Source organism: Leptinotarsa decemlineata, unplaced genomic scaffold (assembly GCF_025532065.1).
Source record: "Leptinotarsa decemlineata unplaced genomic scaffold, Ldec_3_MD MMD2_tig00004307_RagTag_RagTag, whole genome shotgun sequence".
NCBI classification, from domain to species: Eukaryota; Metazoa; Arthropoda; class Insecta; order Coleoptera; family Chrysomelidae; genus Leptinotarsa; species Leptinotarsa decemlineata.
In genome coordinates this window covers 7,088,361-7,109,125 of record NW_027412606.1, presented here as the reverse complement: position 1 = coordinate 7,109,125, position 20,765 = coordinate 7,088,361, and the positions used below count along the sequence as shown (strand labels likewise).

Sequence of the window (20,765 nt, the reverse complement as noted above, 5' to 3'; positions counted from 1 at the left end):
AAGCTTTGCTGAAATCTAAGAGTACGAGAAGAGTTAGGTAACTTTCATCAACAGCTTTGAAAATGTCATCTATTATCGAGAGTAATGCAGTGGTCGTACTGTGATGTATGAGGAAACCAGACTGAACAGATAATTGGCCGTCCAAAAACAAATGCTGTCATCTGATATTTCAAAATCATCTCAAGAGCTTTAGACAACGTTTCCAACCAGCTTTTCGGTCTCATGTCATCTAATTCTTGGAAACAATTACACTTAGGAAACGCTGAAATAACTGTTTGTGGAATGTATTCGCAAATGTGGCTGTATTAATGGATAATTATCAATGAGTACTATCATCCCCAATGAGACAGAGGGTCTTTCATTAGGCGCTTTTTATTTTTGAGTTTGAGTAAAAGAAAGTGTGTGTGAGATATCATCGAATTATTTTTAGTCGTTTGAGAGACCTATTGATGGCATTATGTGTGGAAGAATATAACATCATTCAAATGTTCACCACGGCTTCCCTGGGTGGAGCTCATTAGAAACGTCTGAATTTTCCATGGATCTGGCGCTTAAATCAGGCTGAATTTGACCGAAAGCATGGGTTATGTTGGCTCTGAGGTGGCTTTGTGATTTATTCGTATACATCTGCGACGTCAGACAATTTTGACAAGTTATCAAGAATATGATAAATTGGAACTTTGGTACTTCATCCTAACGTTTGTCAGCATGAGTGGCTGCCTTCTTCAGAGGTTTATTCATCTTGATGATGAATACATACGGTAAACTACAACAGAAAGAGAAGGCGGTAACGCCTACTGTGGTATCATGATCGGGGGCAAGTAGTTTCACATCTTCAAACAGTATCGTGTGATATCCTTCACTAAGTGCGTGTTCTCTCTTTTCTCTTTCACATATCTCAGGCTTTGATGTATTTTACTGGTTGAACACTGGTTTTATTTTATGCTTCCCTAAGATTTTTCCGTTTCTGTCTGTAACCTTAGGGATGTACGGTAGAAATGCACGTGCAACCGTTTTCACTTGTGGAAGTCTTTAGTTTCATGGCCTTGTTGACACCCTGCCGGAACGGGCCCGAAGAATATGTAAACCCGAACAACTACAAGAAGAACTGGATCATCTTCAAGTGGCTTTAAGATCAAATGGATACTGTGTACCCGAAATCAACAAGACTATGAAACTAAAGACTTCCATAAGTCAAAGTAGAGAGGAAGGTTAGGTTAGTTTAGGTTAGGTTAGGTTAGGTCCAAAGTGAGTGGGTCTATTCGACCCTCCACCGCAACCCGCAAGGGTTTATTGTGGCTCACACTTATTCACACCCGGCCAAATAAACCCAGCTTCTTAACGAAGCTGATTGGTTTGTATGGTGAGTGATCTTTCAGGTCAGATGGTGAGAGTACGGCTCTGCCGAACTTTAAAGACCTGATTTGGTCCCTAGCGAGGAAGACACAAAGTATATGCTCTGTAAATAAGGTAGCTGGATAGTCAAGCAAGATTCTCATCTTGATACCTACGAAAACCTTCCCATATGAGAGTTTTTGCACGTCAGCTACCTTAGATGCCTTAGATGCCTTAGATGCCTTTGTACATGCCTAGGGTTACAGACATAATCGGACATAATCTAATGTCACAGCTGAAAGTAAGTTGGTCAGAAACACCTCCATCCTGATGTCATTTCAGTTCAGTCTATTACTGTGTGACGGAGATACGTACATTTTTGTGCATTTGTGTTATGTCTCATCAGTATACTGGATTTTTCCGTAGATATACAGGGTGATTCCTCACAATATTCTAATATGAATTGTTCAAATGAATAAATGTCCGGAAACGCTTCGTTTCCAAGATACAGGATGTTGAAGTTTTATTTTTATTTTCGTTTTTTTCAAATAACTTTTGAAATACTGAACTTAATTAAACGAAACTTGGTAATAGGAGGTTTTTCAGTTGTCGAATTCGAACCTGATGTTCTTATTGCTCTTACTCGTAGGGGGCGCCACCTACACGTGTTTTTCTTTTTTAAAGATTCATAACTTTTTTGGGCGTACTTCTAGCACATTTTTCAATAAAAAAATCGATTCCTCTATCATATCTACGTAAATAAGCTACCCTTGTTACTAGTCGCTGTAAGCAACCGTTTTCTAAATATGCATTTTGAAGTTATTACGAATATTTTGCATTTTTCACAAGAATGCTTTGGAAATGAATTTGACGTTTGTGAGTAGTTTTGGTAATTACATATTTTGTGACAGTTAGACGTTTTGTTGAAGTTTTCGTAAGTAGAAGTAGAAAACACTTATTTTGAAAAAATGGATTATTTAAACAATAATGCTCATTTAGCCGATATGTATTTCGTTTATGGCTTTGCGGATGACAATGCGCGCGAAGCAAGACGTATTTACCAGGAGCGATTTCCTAATTGAGTACTGCCTTCAGCTCCAACATTTGCTAGTCTCCACCGTCATTTGGCAGAAACAGGTATCTTTAAAAGGGCAGCTGATATTATTGGAAGAGCACGAGCAGTCCGAACCCCAGAATTGGAAGAAGCTGTTTTGAACGCTCTCGAGGAGAATCTAGAAACAAGCACAACAGTAATTGCTGAAGCTGTCAATTCTACTCAGTCCACAGTTTGGAGAATGATCCACGATCAACAGTTTTATTCATACCATATTCAAAGGGTACAAGCTCTTTTGCCATGAAACTTTCCCCAACGCATTACTATGTGTCAATGGTTTTTGAAAAAATTGGCTGGAAATCCTCAATATTTAAGATATGTACTCTTCACGGACGAGGCAAACTTCTCCGGAAATGCTATCACAAACTTTCATAACAACCATGTTTGGGCTCTCGAAAATCCGCACGCAGTTAGTGAAAGGCATTATCAGTATCAATTTTCTTTAAATGTATGAGCGGCAATAATTGATAATTACTTGATAGGTCCTTTCTTTCTTCCGCTCCGACTGAATGGCGCAACTTACAGACACTTTATAGAAAATGAATTGCCGGGACTACTTCAGAATGTACCATTAGAAATTCGTATCCGCATGTGGTTTATGCATGATAGGGCTCCGGCCCATTTTAGCGTTGTAGCCAGGGAATTCCTGGCTACAACTCACTCAAAGCTTCCTCAAGAATTTCCAAACTTTGTAGGAAATTCAACTGAACTAGATAATTCTCCGCGCACGACTCCCTTTACCTACTTCAATTCAACTAAACCGCGATTATTTATCAATCCTGATTATTTTGATATTTTCTCTGTCTCGAATAAAAGGCGATTTGTATGTATATCCCAGACGGATTCATTAATTCTTCATGTCGTTAAAATTAAAGCTGACAGTCTATAAACACTCATAAAATAAATTTCGATAATTATTTTACTTTTAAGTACTTATTGACCGTTATTCTAAATGGTGTACACAGACTGAATAATATATTTTCGAACCTTAACAACATTATAATGAAATGAATGGTGAGGTTGAATGCTCTAAAACAGGGGTCTCCAAACTTTGAAGCCTTCGGGCCATAATGATTTTTCAATTTGTTCCAAGTGCCAATTTCTGCCCTTAACTACATTTCTAGACTAGGATAGTCGCAGAGTGCGTAACCTAAGCAAACTAACGCTTTTTTGCATTTCAATTATTATTGTGTATTGACACTTAACGACATCTAGTGGCGAGTAGTGGTACTATGTACTATCTTTTTCAGCTACCCGCTAGGTGGCATTAGTGTGTGTGTGTGTGTGGTTTAAAATTTTTTGGCTTTGGGAGAACCAATTAGCCAGACTGTTTTAATGAAAAACTATTTGAAAGTAACATTGAGTAGTAGCTCAAACATAGATTTTTCCCTCGTTTTTTGCTTTTTGAATTTTCATTTCTGTTTATTTTTGTATTTTTTTTTCTTTTCTTTTTGTTTTTGCATTTTGATTTTTTTTTCAAATAAGTGTTTTTTCTTGATTTGTTTTATATTTTTGGTTCCCTTATTATTTTTTTTTGTTAATATATTTTTTTAATTTTATATAGATTTTTTTTTCAATGCGTTTGTACATAATATGATTCAATTTCTATTTACATTTGAATATATTGTTAGTAGTACTATAACTATATTTACAATCAATCATTCATACTTTAATTTTGCATCTTATTAGATGATTGTATAATAATTTGTATATATTTCTGTTGTTTGAAGTTAACATACAATTTAAGTTTATTGGAAAAAAGATATTATGAAATTTCAATTCAGAGTAAAGGGTATTTATACTGTGGATGTGGTGCGAACACTCCAATATGATGTGATTGAGATCGCCATAACGTCCACATGAGCATAGAGGATTATCTGTTAATCCAATTTTGAATTTGTAAGCTGGGCAAATAGCGTGATTTGATCGTAAACGTTTTATTGTATTTATGTATTTTCTGTCGCTCTCTTGTTCAAACCATCTCTTTCCAATAATCTTTGGGAAGAGCTGTTTGAAGTTTTTGCCTGTCCGAGATTCATTGAATTGATTTTGCCAAATTTCATTCAAATCTTTCTAGTAGATTCGATTCAAATCGGTATGTGGAATAAAGGTGTGAATGGACTCTTCTCCTGTTTCAGTGGCTTGCTTTGCTAATCTATCTACTACCTCATTTCCTTTTATTCCGGAATGACCTTTTATCCAAATTATAGATATCTTCCTATTTTGTAAGAGAATTGATTTATGGGCTCTGGCGATTTCTATTTCCAAGTCAGAAAATAGATTAAGATTTCGGAAATTTTTCAGTTGATCCACGGCACTCTTGCTATCAGTGAAAATTATTGAATGAATGCTGTTTTGTGTCAGAATATATTGCATTGCCAAAAGTATGGCTTTCAATTCTGCAGTATAGATGGATGCTTCATTGGGAAGTATATACATTTCGAAATATTTGGTATTTGAATGATAGAATGCGAAGCCTGTTTTCTCTGATATTTTTGATCCATCTGTGTAGATATAATCTGCATTTGGCCACAGCCTCTTGATTGTTTCTGAAAACTCTCCCTCACAACTTATATTATTTCTTTCCGCGTTGGTTCGAGAAAGTTCTGGTTCTAACTAGTGTATTCCGATCACCTCGAGATGGCAGTAATAATTGCATATAAAAAGGCTAGCGGTGCAACTGCGAGTTAGTCTGTCTAGGAAAGTCGAAGGAAGCGAAATTGTCTATTATGAAATAAAGTAACACATGTCAATAAAAGTATTTTGATTTGACTTATTGTTTTTATGTGTGATTTGTTAGTATGGAAAAGAAGCGAAAAATCGACAGTGAATGCAGTACGTTCCAAGAAAAATGGAACTTTCAGTATTTTGTGATTGAGTCCAGTAATAAGGCGCTATGTTTAATTTGTAATGAAACCATAGCTGTTCTCAAAGACTATAACATTAAACGACACTATGAATCGAAACATCTTCAAAGTTACTCCAAGTATACTGGAACTTTGCGGAAGGAAAAATCTGAAGCTTTGAAACACGGACTTCAACTCGCGCCAGCTTTCGTGTGGCTCTTGAAATCGGAAAACGTGACAAACCATTCACCGGTGGAGAAATGATAAAAGAATGCTTGACTGCAGTAGCCGAAGAAATATGCCCCGAAAAAGTAAATTTATTTAAAAGTATCAGTTTGCCAGCAAACACCGTGGCTCGGAGGGTGCAAGACATCGCAGAAAATATATCATCTCAACTGTCTGACAAAAATGGACATCATGAGTGGTTTTCTCTAGCATTGGATGAGTCAACGGATGTGTCAGATACTGCTCAGGTGTTGATTTTTATTTGCGGAGTAGATAAAAGCTATGAAGCGTATGAAGAACTTCTTGATATTGATTGTATTCACGGCACGACAACTGGGGCAGATATTTTTAAGGGAGTTGAAAATGTCATTAATAAAAAGAACCTTTGATGAAGAAATTTGAAATCTATAACAACTGATGAAGGCAAAAATATGTATGATAAAAATAAAGGAGTGGTTGCACTTGTGTCAAAGGCTGTAGAAAATGATAGTGGTTCAAAACCATTAGTCTTACATTGTATCATTCATCAACAGTCCTTGTGCGGAAAATGTTTGGATATGTCTGAAGTTCTAAAAATCAGTTGTTAACTCCATCACATCCACTGGGCTGAATCACCGACAATTCCGCGAGTTTATTCAACAGATTTAAGAAAATGATTTACCATATCATACTGCCGTACGCTGGCTTAGTTGCGGAAAAGTCCTTAAGCGCTTTTTTGAACTTCGAGCAGAGATCGAATTTTTTTTTAAATGCGTCCTTTTTGCCGATTTAGAAAATAGTGAATGGATGTGGAAGTTAGCCTTCTATGTCGATTTGACGAATCATATGAACGAACTGAATTTGAGATTGCAAGGAGAAAATCAGCTTCTCCCTGATTTATACACCAATATCAAATCCTTCAGGCAGAAAATAATACTATTTCAATCGCAATTACGTAAAAAATATTTCACACATTTTGAAACATGTTCAGCCACACTACAGAGACTGAATTTCCCGTCAATTTTGCAACCGAAATTTTGAGTGCTTTGAAGATACATTTTTCAGATTTTGATGTAATTGCGAATGAAATTAGGCTTTTTCAAAATCCTTTCGATTCTGACATTGAAACCCTAGCTCCGGAAGTCCAAATGGAAATTATTGATTAACGATGCAGTGATATGCTCAAGAACAAATATCAAAATTCATCTTTGTTGGAATTTTATAAGAGTCTTCCACTGGAACAATTTGATAATTTGCATAAATTTGCTCGTGGATTGTTTTCTATTTTTGGTACTACTTACTTGCGTGAGAAAACGTATTCCAACATGAAGTACACAAAGAATGTTTACAGATCTCAATTACCCGATAAGCATCTTAAATCTCTTTTGATAATTGGTACAAGTAAAATTGATCCACAACTACAAAGTATTGTCGGTGGAAAATCACAATTACATAAATCTCATTAGTGGTTTTGTTTTACTGTGATTCATTTCAATTATTTGTTAGTTAATAATATGCTTAAACTTAGATACTGAAGTTAAGTTTTCTTTGTCATCATTGATTGATTTTGGAATCTTTTTATAGTTATTCCAGTTTGCTCAGTTATCAATTGTAAAGAATTTTGATCGTTAAATCACTCCATTTTTTCGAAAGTTTCTGACTTACTATGCAATGATAGTAAATTAAGAAGTCATCTAATCATTTTATGATATTCACTGCGTTTCTCAAAATGAAATAACATTCTCCAAATTTGATAAATGATGTTCCACTAAATATAATCACTTGTGACAGGTTGAAAAAATTGGGGGAATGGGCAAATTGAATCTATACTTTTCAGAAGATATGAAACAAGACTGGAAATTAATGAATAATTGAAAAGAAATAGAATAAATGAATGACTAGATATATGTTCCTTGTTTTACCAACACAATTTAAGCTGGAACATAATTGATATGAAGCTCCTGATAAGACATTTATAACACTCAAAATATGTGTGCATAGTGACAACCGTTACCCTGACAACCCACGTTTTGTTTAGATATGCGCCCCTTAAACCAGTAGGTACTCAACCCATGCATATGAGGGACGATAATGTAGCTGAAAATATACAAAAACAAACTCGGTTCATTTCTTTCTACTTCGACAGCACTAATCTCACGTTACTCCATGATTTTGTCGAGTGGACAAAGTAATTATTTCTTTTGGTGGTTTGTGAGCGTTTAGTAGTTCGTTTGGTTGATAATTTTTATGTTCATTTTTGTGGTGAGTGGTTTTCTATGGCACATTTTTTTATTGGCGATCTATAAATTTGCAGTGTGACACAATTTTCCTGAACAATAACCTGTTTCTTTTCAATTTGATGAGATTTAGAAGTCTTTAGTATTAGTAAAGTTATATGAGAGTCATATAGTCATATCAATCAATCAATCAAAATTTGCTTTATCAATCATCAAAGAATAACACCTTGTTGGCAAAGCCAGTATTTATAAATGAAAATTAAATTGAATTACCTAATAACATTTGATTAATGTATAAAAATAGTCACTACCAAATAAAGTTGAATTGAATAAAAACAATCAGTCACTTATTTGAAAGTTAAAATATAACAAACAATGGAAGCTATAGTGTCTAGTTTTGCTCCACTTTTCATTCTATTCTATCCACATAATATTCTTCCAAACTTCAACAGGTTCTGTCGGAAAGAACTCTTTTTGCCACTTTGCACTACAGTGCATTTCTTAATTGTCCCCTCCCTTTTATTCTTTGAACGGGCCAACTCAAAAAATTGAAATTTGAGATAATGAAATTAATGCATGAATAATTTATTTTGAAGTGAAATTGACAAATGAAACTTTCAAGATGGCAACTGGGCGCCACCTGCGAAAAAATTAAATGGAAAGGGGGGTCTTGTAACACATCATTTTGAAGCTCCTGATGAATACTTCACAACCCTAGAATATGAAGTCAATATCTTCACCTACTATAAAATGGCGGAACATTTAATGATTTCCTGAAGACAAACACATTAATAACGATATTTCTAGAAATATTCCTTTTTATCTGCCATATGGCAATACAAACAACCAGATAAGGTTTGTTGAGTTAGTTTCTGTTTGCCGTTATTGGAATGACACCAACCCTCATGTTTTCCGGGAAATACATAACCAATATCCGGAAAAATTAACGTTTGGGCAGGAATATTGGGAAACCATATTGTAGGACCTTTATTTATTGATCAAAATTTAACAGGGGAACAGTATTTGAATATGCTGGAAACTACTGTTGACTCTCTCATCACTGAAATCTTTGAAGCGAATCCTAATGAATTCGATATGGATATTGTAATGAAACAAGATGAAGCACCACCACATTACTCGAGGCAAGTGAGAAAATGTTTGGATACTACTTTTCCCGGTCGTTGGATTGGCCTTCGAGGTCCTATAGAATGGCCAGCCCACTCGCCAGATTTGACACCTTTGGACTTTTTTTACTATTCGAAGCAAAAGGTGAACGAAAGTGAACCTGCTTCAATATTGGATATACGGCAGAGAATAATAAATATTTGTAAAGATATTGACGTTACTGTGTTCTAAAATGTTCGGTGTGAAATATCGAATAGGCTGTTCATATGTCAAGAAGTTCAAAGCAACCGTTTCAAGCATCTTCTGAACTGACCTCAAGCTTATTACCTCATATTATATAGTTGAATGTCAATGTATTCAGAAAATTATTGAAAGTTCCGACATTTTGTAGTAGTTGAAGATATTGACATTTTATTCTAGGGTTGTGAAGTATTCAAGAGCTTCAAAAATATGTATTACAAGACCGCCCTTTCCATTTCGAAAGTTTCACCTGTCAATTTCACTTCAAAATAAAGTATTTATGCAATAATTTCATTATCCCAAATTTATATTTTTTTGAGTTCAAAAAATAAAAGAGAGGGGGGACATTAAAGAAATGCACTGTATAATATCATTTGAACGGGTGACGTATCTAGGTATCTACTCTCTTCTTCTTCTTCTTCTTCTTCTTCTTATGGCTCTGCCTTTTCGGCAATTTGCCAGATATCTACTCTCTGTAATGAAATTTTGTTTGTGTTAATTTATGAGACATGCTGTTTCAAATATAAATACGAGTACAAGGTGTTTATTAAACATGCGACCAAAAAATTAAGGCACTATTCCTTGGACTAGGACTCTAAGAATATTTTGTCCTTCTATGATTTTTGATAGGGCGCTTTGTTTCGAAGATACGGGGCGAAAAATAATTTCAATAATAACAATTTTGGTAATTTCAAAATTATCAACGTACCAACTTACCAAGTAATAAAAAATCTGCTTCTGTTCTTTACACCTATTTCGTAGGTCTGCAAATTGATGGTAGTGCTCAATATACCCTGTTCTTTTGCATCTTTTATAATTTTTTTTTTCTAATAATAATTTTCTCAGTTTGAAATTATACCACACGGAAAAATTAGATATTTTATATCTTTTAAATGGTACATACAAGTCAACAGCGGTGAAACTCACTCCGAATAGATTGTCAAAAGCTTAATCAATAATGTACTTTCAAATATGCTTTCCCTATCAATACTAGCGAAAAAATTATCAATTCCAAAATAATCACCATAATTGAAATCATAATAGTTCTCTTCATATCTAAGTTGCGGTTTTGTGTCAAATTTCAAGTTGCAGGTGACTGAGGTATGAAGTACACTGTTAGGAAATCCAAGAATTCATAAATATGAAATCATTCAATGATAAAAAGAGTAAATCTAGTGTGATATTTCCGTTATTCAATTGATGAAGGTTGAAATAGCCAAGAGAGTTTTGTAATACAATAGCAGGAGAGTTATCAGGACAACTGACATTCAGACCCAAATCTTCGTCGAACCAAACCATATTTGGTATATATGTTACGGTAAAAGTACATAATTCGGTAAATGTATACAATTACCGGTAATTGTATACATTTACCGGAGTTTTTGGTAAAAGTAGGAACCACGTGCATTTATGTCGTCTCAGTCTGTCGCTTGCTATTTCTTGGAAAGTGTTCGTTTCCTTTTAGCGAGTTATCTTTGTGTTTTGTTTTCCTACGTTTTTCGTGTTGTGAACTGTAAATTACATTATTCTGGAATTGATTATTTGTGATTTAACAATGGAAGAGCGTTTTAATACCAAAGTACTTGAAGTGATGGGCAGAGGGTCTTCGATGTATACAATTCGCCAAGAACCGAGCTTACCATTCTGGAATCAAGTGCAGCCCGTATGAAGCCATGTTTGGGGTTCCTGCCAAAATTGCTTTGAAAACATTATCACTGCCTGATGATGTTCTGGAAAATATTTCAACTGAAGAAGATTTGGAAGAGTTGGTAAAACAAATAGAAGAAAACCAGTCGGGTCCTGATTCCGTAGAACATGAAGATGCAGTGGATGAACCCAATGAGCTTCTATTAGCACAAATTCCAGAACAGCCATCAGTGAATGAGCCCAATTCGATTCCAGAAGAACCAGCTTCTAATGAAATTACAGAGAGACAAGATTCTGTAGCAATTAAACGGGCACATGCTGAGGAAGGTCTTGAAGAGCAAGCGAAGAAAATGCTTAAAACATCAAATGTAAGATTTCCCCCCGGAAATGTAGATGATACGGTAAAATTAAGAGTACCCGATGTTGACAGGGCAAGAAGAGATTGTAGAAATGTTTTGGCTGTTATTATGTGTGTTCAAAATGAATTGTATGAATTAGGTACTAAAGAAGGGCGACTGCCACAGATGTATAGCAGAAATCAATTAACACTCTGCAAAGAATCATTCATTTCTCTAGATATGGTTCCAAATCTTCACATTTCATTGCGCGAGTATGTTAAAAAAACTTCATTGTCGGGTGGGCAAGGCTATCAGAGATGTGTATGCAAAACTAAGTGTAAAACAGACAAGTGTAAATGTAAAAAGAATGGAAAGCTGTGTAATTCCAAGTGCCATGAGAGTTTGTCATGTCATACAAAATTTGCCTCTTGTTATTAATTTAAGCAAAAAACCTCTTGTTTTTAATTTAGGTTAAAAAATATCGTAAAAAAAGCCTCTTGTTTTTAATTCAGGTTTGAGAAAATAAATAAAAATTACACTACTTGAAAAACTATTTGATTTTATTGTTTTTATTTCTTATTTTCATTAAATTTTCTTACTTTCACCGCTGTACCTTGGTTATCGTATACAATTGCCGGTAAAAGTAGATAATTGAGAATAATTTCGTACATTTACCAGTGACTTTGGTGATTGTATACAATAACCGATTATGTACTTTTACCGTAACATATATAATCCCCAAACAGGATAATTTCACAAGCTCTATAGTTTTCAAGAATATAGTCGACATCGTATGTGTGTTATTCATAAATATCATTTGAAGAAAAAGGTGGTATACCGTATACAGTGTGTAAAAGCCCAATGTAATACATTCATCATTTTGGTTACTGTAAATATATTTGAAAAACCGAAACACGTCAAATGTAAATATAATTTGACATTCTTCAACGTAAAAATACCACCCCTACCTTTAGCCCCCTTCGAATACCCCCAAATTTTTCAAACGGGAAGTATAGGTTTGTGATATATCGCCTGAAAGGTCTCTTCATTCTCTATTCAAAAATGTTTTCGCTTTCAAGTTGATTGCAACAATTGGAATAAAATAAATTAAAATCATGTGGTGACCAAAGTCGATTAAATACACTCAAAAACTATAATGTAATGCAAAACGTGATGAAATGTAAAATACGAAGAAGATCTATGGATATTAACGAAGTAGATGTTTAAAGTGTTCGCCATTAATGTATTGGCAACATCCTAATCCCAAATAAAACTGTCTTCTAACATTATTTAACATATCAGGCGTGACCGACTCAATAGCGAGGGTTATTCGTTCTTTAGTCATTCAAATCTGAAGGTTCACTTTTGAACATGTTGCTCTTTACATATCCCATAAAAAGAAATCTAATGATGGAAGACCAGGTGATCGCGCTGGTCATTCAATCGATCATCTCCTTTCATCCACCGATTGGGAAATGTTGTATTGAGGTAATGCAGGACATTAACTTGGTAATGTGGTGGTGCTCCATCCTGCTGAAGCCATATCGTATTCATTGGAACTTAAGGGTTTCCTGGATCAGGATATAAATTTGCTACACATGGAATGACATCAATTTGAAGTAGTGCCAAATAAGTATCACCATTCAAGTAGCCCCCAATGGAAAAGGTACCAATGATATGGTTTCCTACAATCCCTGCCCAAACAATAACTTTTCGAGGATATTGCGTATGTTCTTCTCTCATCCAGTAATGATTTTCCGATGACCAGGAGCGGTAATTTTGCCGATTAGCATGACTGTTAAGAGACAAAGTACACTCATCAGAAAACATACCGTCCTCTAATTGGATGATATAGTTATCCAACATGTCCATCATTTGCTCACAAATATAATTTCTTTTATCAAAATCGTTTTTCATGGGCTCCTGAGTGGGTATCATTTCATAGGGATGCATTTTATTTTCTTTTAATATGTTTACTATCGATGTAGGGCTAACATTGAATGTGGATGCCGATCTACTCGATGTATGTGTGTTTCCTTGAGATATGGGTGGTAAATTAGAAAATTTCTCATGAAATAGGCGAGTTTTTTCCTGTTGTGTTCGGGTTTCATCTCCGTAACAAATAATTTGTTATGCTGTTATTTTATGCATTTACATCTATCTAACCATTCGACAGACTTGAAGTTAACGAACTTCAAACTTAAATTAAAATACTAACAACTAATGTTGTAGCATACAAAACAAGTTGACAAGGCTTTTCAAACTAACGTTGCCACGGAAATTATTTACAGTTTTTCAAAGGATACAATCTAAAAAGAACATTGCTATAGTTTTTGCTTACTTTCTTATAATTTAATACCTTGACATGAAATAAGTTTTGAGTATAGTGTATAGTGCAATCGAATTTCGGTAACCACATGATTTCAATTAATTTTATCTTGATTGTTGCAACAAATTTGGAAATGATAACATTTTTGAATAAAGAATAAAAAGGCCTTTCAAACGATAAATCACAAGCCTATACTTCCTATTTTAAAGTTGGGAGTTGTACCTACTAATCTGGTCAATCTAGACATTGGAAGGTACATAAATTTACAACAAGCTGCAAACGCGTGTAATTGTTCAAAACATAGTTGAAAATAAGATTTTAAAATTCCGAATGATTGCAATGCCTGAAAAAAAATGTATTCGAGGTCAAAGGTCAAAAATCTCGAGAAAAATTGGTAGATCATAAAATTCTCTACAAAAAATGTATCAATACTTTTTTTTTAGAGCCACCGTTTCTGAGATACGGCGAGTCAAAAAGTTGTAAAAGTTGTAATCGTTATTATATGCACACGTTTCCACGCCACCAGTGAGGTAGTGTACTTAGCACGTTTTTTTTTCATGGTTTCCCCAGTATGCCTATTCCACATGTCTGTTGTGATTCTGTCAAATTGAAAACTTGCATAATAAAATATATTAGGAAGGGTTAGAAATTATAAAAGCGATTGAAATAAAAAAAAATGTAAAAATTCATTCATCTGAGTCATAACCTTCAAATACTTCTTCTTGTCGTTCTTCTTCTTGGTCTTCTTCTTCTTGATCTTCTTCTTGATGTTCATCCTGGGTGCAGGTAAACTGCGTCAAAAGTGATGTATCGCATGTTTCCTCGTTGGTATCGAATGAATCCTCCACTATTGGTAATTCAGCATTAGAACATGTCTGGCCTTGACAATGTATACATGCCAGAGAACACAACAGTCCAACTTTTTTACAACCACATTTAGCGCTGCATCCCTTTTTACAGTTGCAAAAAATTGTGTTCAGCAGTTTTTCCGGCGCAGGTGGGAGTAAAGTCTGAATAGGTTCTAATACATTGTCGACCAACTTTCAACCCCAGTCTTTTGGGTCTAGCTGATAACCAAGCCACACTTGAACTTAATATACCCGGAAAAGATGTTGATGAGCAGCTACTGAGGTTGGAGGAAGACAAGTTAATTGCAACTGTTTCATATTTTTAGTGTTTTTTACGAATCTTGCATATCGATACTTATCTGAGCAGGTGAAGAAGTACGAGTAAGTCTTCATCTTCACAAACAACAATAGTTGTATTTGTCAAGTTAAATTGCTCTATAGCTGTTTCAATAATCAGTACGTCGGCATCGTTATTAGCCTGTTTAACCAATATATTTTCGCCAATAAACTTATCCTTCAACATTGAAATGAATCGAGATTTGTTGTGAGTATTTGCAAGAAATTTCTGTTGACTGGTAGGAACTGTCATAAGTTCCTACCAGTCAGGAAGACAGATGTTGGCTCAAGCATACAAATTAAGGGACTGGATTTCATTCTGCCTGATATATACTTATGTATACCAATAGAAAAATATTTTTACTAAAATTACAACTTCAGAGATGTATATACGTGGCATACTTATGCATATAATGACGATTACAACTTTTACAAGTTTTTGACTCGTCGTATCTCAGAAACGGCGGCTTTAAGAAAAAAAAGTATTGATATATTTTTTGTAGAGAATTTTATGATATACAATTTTTATATGTGGTTATTTTATGATAAAACTTACCGTTTTCCAGAAAATCGCGAAAATCATTTTTTTTTCGAGATTTTTGACCTTTGACCTCGAATAAATTTTTTTCCAGGCAACGCAATCATTTGGAATTTCAAAATCTTATTTTTAACTATGTTTTGAATAATTACACGCATTTGCTGCTTGTAGTAAATTTATGTACCTTCACTCTTATTTTTTTGTCTAATTTGACCGGAATACTACCTGACATTCGACCGGAATACTACCTGACATTCGACGGGGATTGAAAGTAGGGGTAGCATTTTTCCGTTGAAGTATGTCAAATTATAATTCAAATTTGATGTGTTTCGAGATAAAATATGTACCGTAACCGAAATACCGAAATAAAATATGTACCGTAACCTAAATTTATTCCATTTGGTTTCTACACGCTGTATTGATAATTGGGAAAGAAAGTTTTTGGCTTTCTACTACTCCATCTTGATACAAAAAAAGGATGAGGGAATCTTCCAAAGGAAGGAAGGAAGTAATCAAGTAGTAGAAAGCCAAAAACTTTCTTTCCCAAAAATTAATCACTCCTAAAAATATAACCCTTTCAATTCAAATATTGAGTATTGTTCCAATACATTCCGTGGTAGATTAAATGTTTTAGCATTCATAGTTTGAAATGTTCAAATTTCAGTTACAGTTGATAAAACTACTAACTTGTTCTGACTCACGAGGTGACATATATTTCGGTGTAAACAGAAATTCATTCTGCAATATAAAAAATATATCACAGTGGGATCTGCATAGTTCATTAACTTATCGTTCTTCACATTCAACGCATGACTAACAGATAAAATCACTCTGAGCAGAATAATTCGTATCAAATGTGAAACAATCATTTTCCACCACTATCTTTTTTTTTCAGGATGCGGACAATGCACAGAATCCCCTTATCACATCATTTTCTGTGAACTCAGATCATTGTAACTGTATTCTGCTGGAGTATTTCAATTTCAAATTGTCAACATTGTATTGGTGACAATTATGGGTATTTCTTGGAGAACAGAGAGAATTCAGCCTAGTGAGGTGAGTGTATTTACGTCTAACTGAAAATAATAAATTATTCAAACTGTTCTATAGTATGTGTGCATTTACGATCGAACTAGTTAACACAAATAATGGTTTGTAGTCTTCCACGTTCGGTGTCTGACAAATTGTCGAATGGATCTGGGTTTATTAGCCGTTGTCTGCAGGTTTTATACCTAGATATAACAAATTTTTCAATGGATCCGGGTTTATTAGGTCTGCAGGTTTTTATATCTAGATATTTATTTATTCATTTATTTATTTGTAATACAATACTCAACAGGACAATTAGTCTAGTTCACATGTACTTTTTTTTGTAACATTTTTCATCCCTGTCCAAACATTACGACCAAGGTGTCCTTCGATTCGTATTTTTGCCTAGAAAGTTTAAGGAAAGGTCCGAAAACGCGCCGATAAAAATTACAAAAGTTATAAACAATTAAGTGAAAAAAATGGGGCTTTAGTTTTTTCTCAATATCTCGGAAAATTTTCAAAATTTTGGAAATTTGAAAAGAAAAGATCAATGAATTTGCGTAAAAAAGTCCCGACTCCCGAAACTGTATCTCGATTATTTATAATTTTTACAGAGCCCTGAAAATAGAGCCAACAGCGGGTAGTCTGGCTTCCGCGCGCCTTTCGTCACTCTGACATAAAAACAAAAAAAATTATTTAAACATTAAATGTAAATATCAAGGAATGAAAAAATTCATGTCATGTTGGGATACATCAATAAACAATAATCCGCAGTCAAAAAATTTGTATCCCAATTTTAACGGTAATTATAAATTTGTTAATTAATAACTTTTTCTGAATTGAAAGTTAATATAAAAATCCTTATAATTATTAAACTAAAACCCTGGCATTTTTTCCTTTGGTGAAGTTATCTTTAATAGGCAAAAAAATAAATTACCGTTGCCAAAATAAAAAAATTGTTATTTTCTATTTTTTATTTACAATTAAAAATTATAATTTCATAAAAAATACATTACAAAATTTTTTTTCCTAATTTTTCATTGTTTCAATGTCTCATGGCTGAAAACTAATTAATATTTTTTTTTAATTTTTTACAGCTATTGTTAATGAATTTATTATAAACAAATACATTGTTTATAAGCAATTCGAAATTTTTTTTGCATTATGTTAATGGAAAAAAATCATGATTTTTAGAAAAAAAATGGTTTCCTGAAAAAATTTCTTTGTTGCTAAAAAATGCGTTTGTTAATTAATAATCGTTTTTTGCAACTAAACGAACAACATGAACAACATGAAACGAACCTACATTCAAAATTACAATGAAAAGAGAAATGAAAATTTCTATGTTTTTTACCACTTTTATTTGTAACTAACGTTACTGCAGTTTCGTCCTAGATGGACATTCTCAAACTTATACAATGAACTCAAACTCACTTATTGTATAAGTTTGAGAATGTCCATATACAAAGTGGTCCAACGAAAAGTATGCACCTTGCTTTTCTCCTTTTTTTGTAACTTAACGCAAAAATGCTCGGACAGGTCAATTTTGCTTTTGAGGGGGACACATTTTAGATGTATTTTTCTACCTGTGCCTTCAACCCCCTAGCGAGGGTGAGTAACAACCCTAAAATTTCAAATGGAAAGTGGGGTCGAGTAGTGATATATCATTTGAAAGGGCCCAAAATTATCTTTCTAATGATACCTAATTTGTTGTATTTCACTCAAACATGTAAGTATTATGAAGAAAAACAACTACAACCCAGTACTTTGAAATGTGTAATTGACTTGGTAGAATCCTACTTCAGCAAGTGCTGAAAATGTGACCCATTTGCTTCCATACAATAATACAGATTTTGTTCAAATCTATTCCTAACATTCTGTAGCATATTAGGTGTTATACTTCTGCACTCTGCTGTAATTCGTTGGCGAAGATCTTCTATGGACTCGGGCTGCGTAGCAAAACATTTATTTTTCAAGTGTCCCCAAAGGAAAAAGTCTAAAGGCGATAAATCAGGTGACCTGGCAGGCCATGCGATGGGGCTTCTCCTTCCAATCCACCGTCCAGGAAACCGGTCATCTAAAAACTCTCTTACCGGAGCAACATGTGAGGAGGTGCTCCATCTTGCTGGAAATGAAGCCGAATTCGTTGGCGAAGATCTTCTATGGACTCGGGCTGCGTAGCAAAACATTTATTTTTCAAGTGTCCCCAAAAGAAAAAGTCTAAAGGCGATAAATCAGGTGACCTGGCAGGCCATTCGATGGGGCTTCTCCTTCCAATCCACCGTCCAGGAAACCGGTCATCTAAAAACTCTCTTACCGGAGCAATATAGTGAGGAGGTGCTCCATCTTGCTGGAAATGAAGCCGATCATCATTAAAATTTTGGTCATTTTCAATTATTTCTGTTATGAGAGATCAATTGTATCTTCAAGTATGTTCAGGTAGACCTCACTAGTTAAATTCCCAGGAATAAAAAGTGGCCCTACGATATGACTACCTAATATGCCACACCAGACATTGATTTTTTGAGGGTACTGGGTATGGACCTCTCGGAATAAGTGTGAGTTACTGTCATCCCAGTAACGGCAATTATGCCTATTCACAGCTCCATTCAAAAAAAATGTACTCTCATCGGAAAAGCACGTGTTGAATGATAGGTGCGGATCATCAATTAGTAGCTGGCTCAGTTGTTCACAAAATTGCAGCCTTCTATCAGGATCATCTTCATTGAGTTCCTGTACTAATTTAATTTTGTGAAATTTATAGGCTATTAATATCCGTATTATGGCGGAACGGGAGACACTTGTGAGGCTGCAGCAAGCTGACGGGTACTTTGAGTATGATCCAATTCAACATGTCCCAAAACAGCGACTTCCACTGCTTCATTTCTGATCGGTTTCCGTGGCTGGTGTTTCACATTACAGACAGATCCGGTATCGAAAAACTTGGACTAACTTGGCAACGTACGAATCATTCACATTTTTCCCGGGATGACTGTTATTAACTCTTTGAAGCATGGTGGTACACGTTATGCACCACATATTCCTGGTCCTTTAAGCATGGTGGTCCATGAAATGTACCACATATAAATGAATTTTTCTCGGAGTTGCATAATGGTTTATTTTGTGAACCACAGCGTGTCGATCTTTGTTTACATATAGACTCGATATTTCGATATTTCACCTGACAGTTAAATTATTGTACATCATATTAGTTGTTTTTGTGACAGTAGGGTGTGCTGTTGTTGGGCCTTTCCTCTCGTAAACAAAATTCATTTGTTTCTTTATTGTTTTGATGGCATACATCGATAACTGATATACTCAGGTAAAGAATATTGTATGAAATGAAATTAAATACTCGAGATTCTATAACTGAGAGTCTCATTTGTGAATATTCAATATTCGTACCACCGTGCATGTAGGTTATTTCTCTTTTAGCGCCAAAATGGATGATAATGAAGAATCTCCATTCAGATTAGTGGGTTTATCCAGAGCCGAATTGTACAATGAATTATACGCTGATATTCCTTTGGGAAATGAATCAGGAAACGATTCGGATGATATTGGTAGTGATTCTGAGAATGTAAATGAATTTCAGAATATCGAACCTCCATTAGAACTTGAGATAGATGATGATTGGGAGGTTGATGATCTACTTCTCAAATTTTAGAGATGTTCCGGTCGTTCGACAGACACCAGAATGGAATAAAACTTACAATGTCGCTGTTGCGACCCATTTCTCAGAAGACAGTGGCCCTGTGAATATTTCTGGCATTTCTAGACCCTGTCAACTTTTTGAGTTGTTTTTATCTGATAACATACTTGATGACATCGTTTTCCAAACGAACTTGTATGCAACTCAGACTAGACACGGTCGTATGTTCAAACTTCTGACTATTATTGAACTAAAATGTTTTCTGGGCATGAATTTACTGATGGGGTTGAAAAAATTGCCTAGCTATCGGGATGACAGTGAATAGATTTGGATGGATTCTCACAAATCTCCATATCAATGATAATGCATTGATGCCATGTCGTGGTTCGCCTGATTTCGATAAACTTTATAAAATTCGGCCGTTCCTGTCGTCATTACAAACAAATTTTTTGAAGTACTTCAGACCATCCGAATTCATAGCTATTGATGAGTCTATGATAAAATTCAAAGGCCGTTCCTCACTAAAACAATACCTACCGAAAAAGCCTATCAAACGTGGGTACAAGGTCTGGGTATTGGCAGATAGAAGTGGATATTGTTATAAATTCGAAATTTACACTGGAAAAACAGGAAACTCGTTCGAGAAAGCTCTTGGAGTGAAAGTTGTGACTACATTGTGCAAAGGCCTTGAAAACAAAGGTCACAAGTTATTCTTCGACAATTATTTCAGCAGTGTTGAGCTTATGGAAGATTTAAAGAAGCTAAAAATATTCGCATGTGCAATTATAAATCCAACAAGAAGGGAGTTACCCGTTTTCCGAAAAGATCAAGAATTGAAACAGGGCGACTTTGATCATTATACAAGCAACAATGGCATATATACAGTCAAATGGAAGGATAAACGTTGCGTACATCTGATTTCGAACTATCATCAATCAAATGAAGTG

The 20,765-nt window shown here is 34.7% G+C and overlaps 2 protein-coding genes across 2 annotated transcripts in view; both read left to right on the top strand.

Annotated features, from left to right (window-relative positions):
* Nucleotides 1-7,609: 7,609 nt before the first annotated feature.
* Nucleotides 7,610-20,765, top strand: part of LOC111511823 (choline transporter-like protein 1) — a 74,470-nt gene continuing 61,314 nt past the window's right edge. Inside the window, exons 1-2 of the mRNA XM_074178881.1 lie at nucleotides 7,610-7,761; nucleotides 16,033-16,193. Coding sequence (XP_074034982.1) covers nucleotides 16,152-16,193 — 42 coding nt within the window. The 5' untranslated portion in view covers nucleotides 7,610-7,761; nucleotides 16,033-16,151. The remainder of the gene's footprint in view (nucleotides 7,762-16,032; nucleotides 16,194-20,765) is intronic.
* LOC141483970 (uncharacterized) lies at nucleotides 10,775-11,524 on the top strand. Its single transcript, XM_074179109.1, has one exon. The coding sequence runs from the start codon at nucleotides 10,775-10,777 to the stop codon at nucleotides 11,522-11,524; it is 750 nt and encodes a 249-aa protein (XP_074035210.1).

Excerpts from the sequence above, each read along its gene's own strand:
- LOC141483970 (XM_074179109.1), top strand. The coding sequence starts at position 10,775 with ATGTTTGGGGTTCCTGCCAAAATTGCTTTGAAAACATTATCACTGCCT.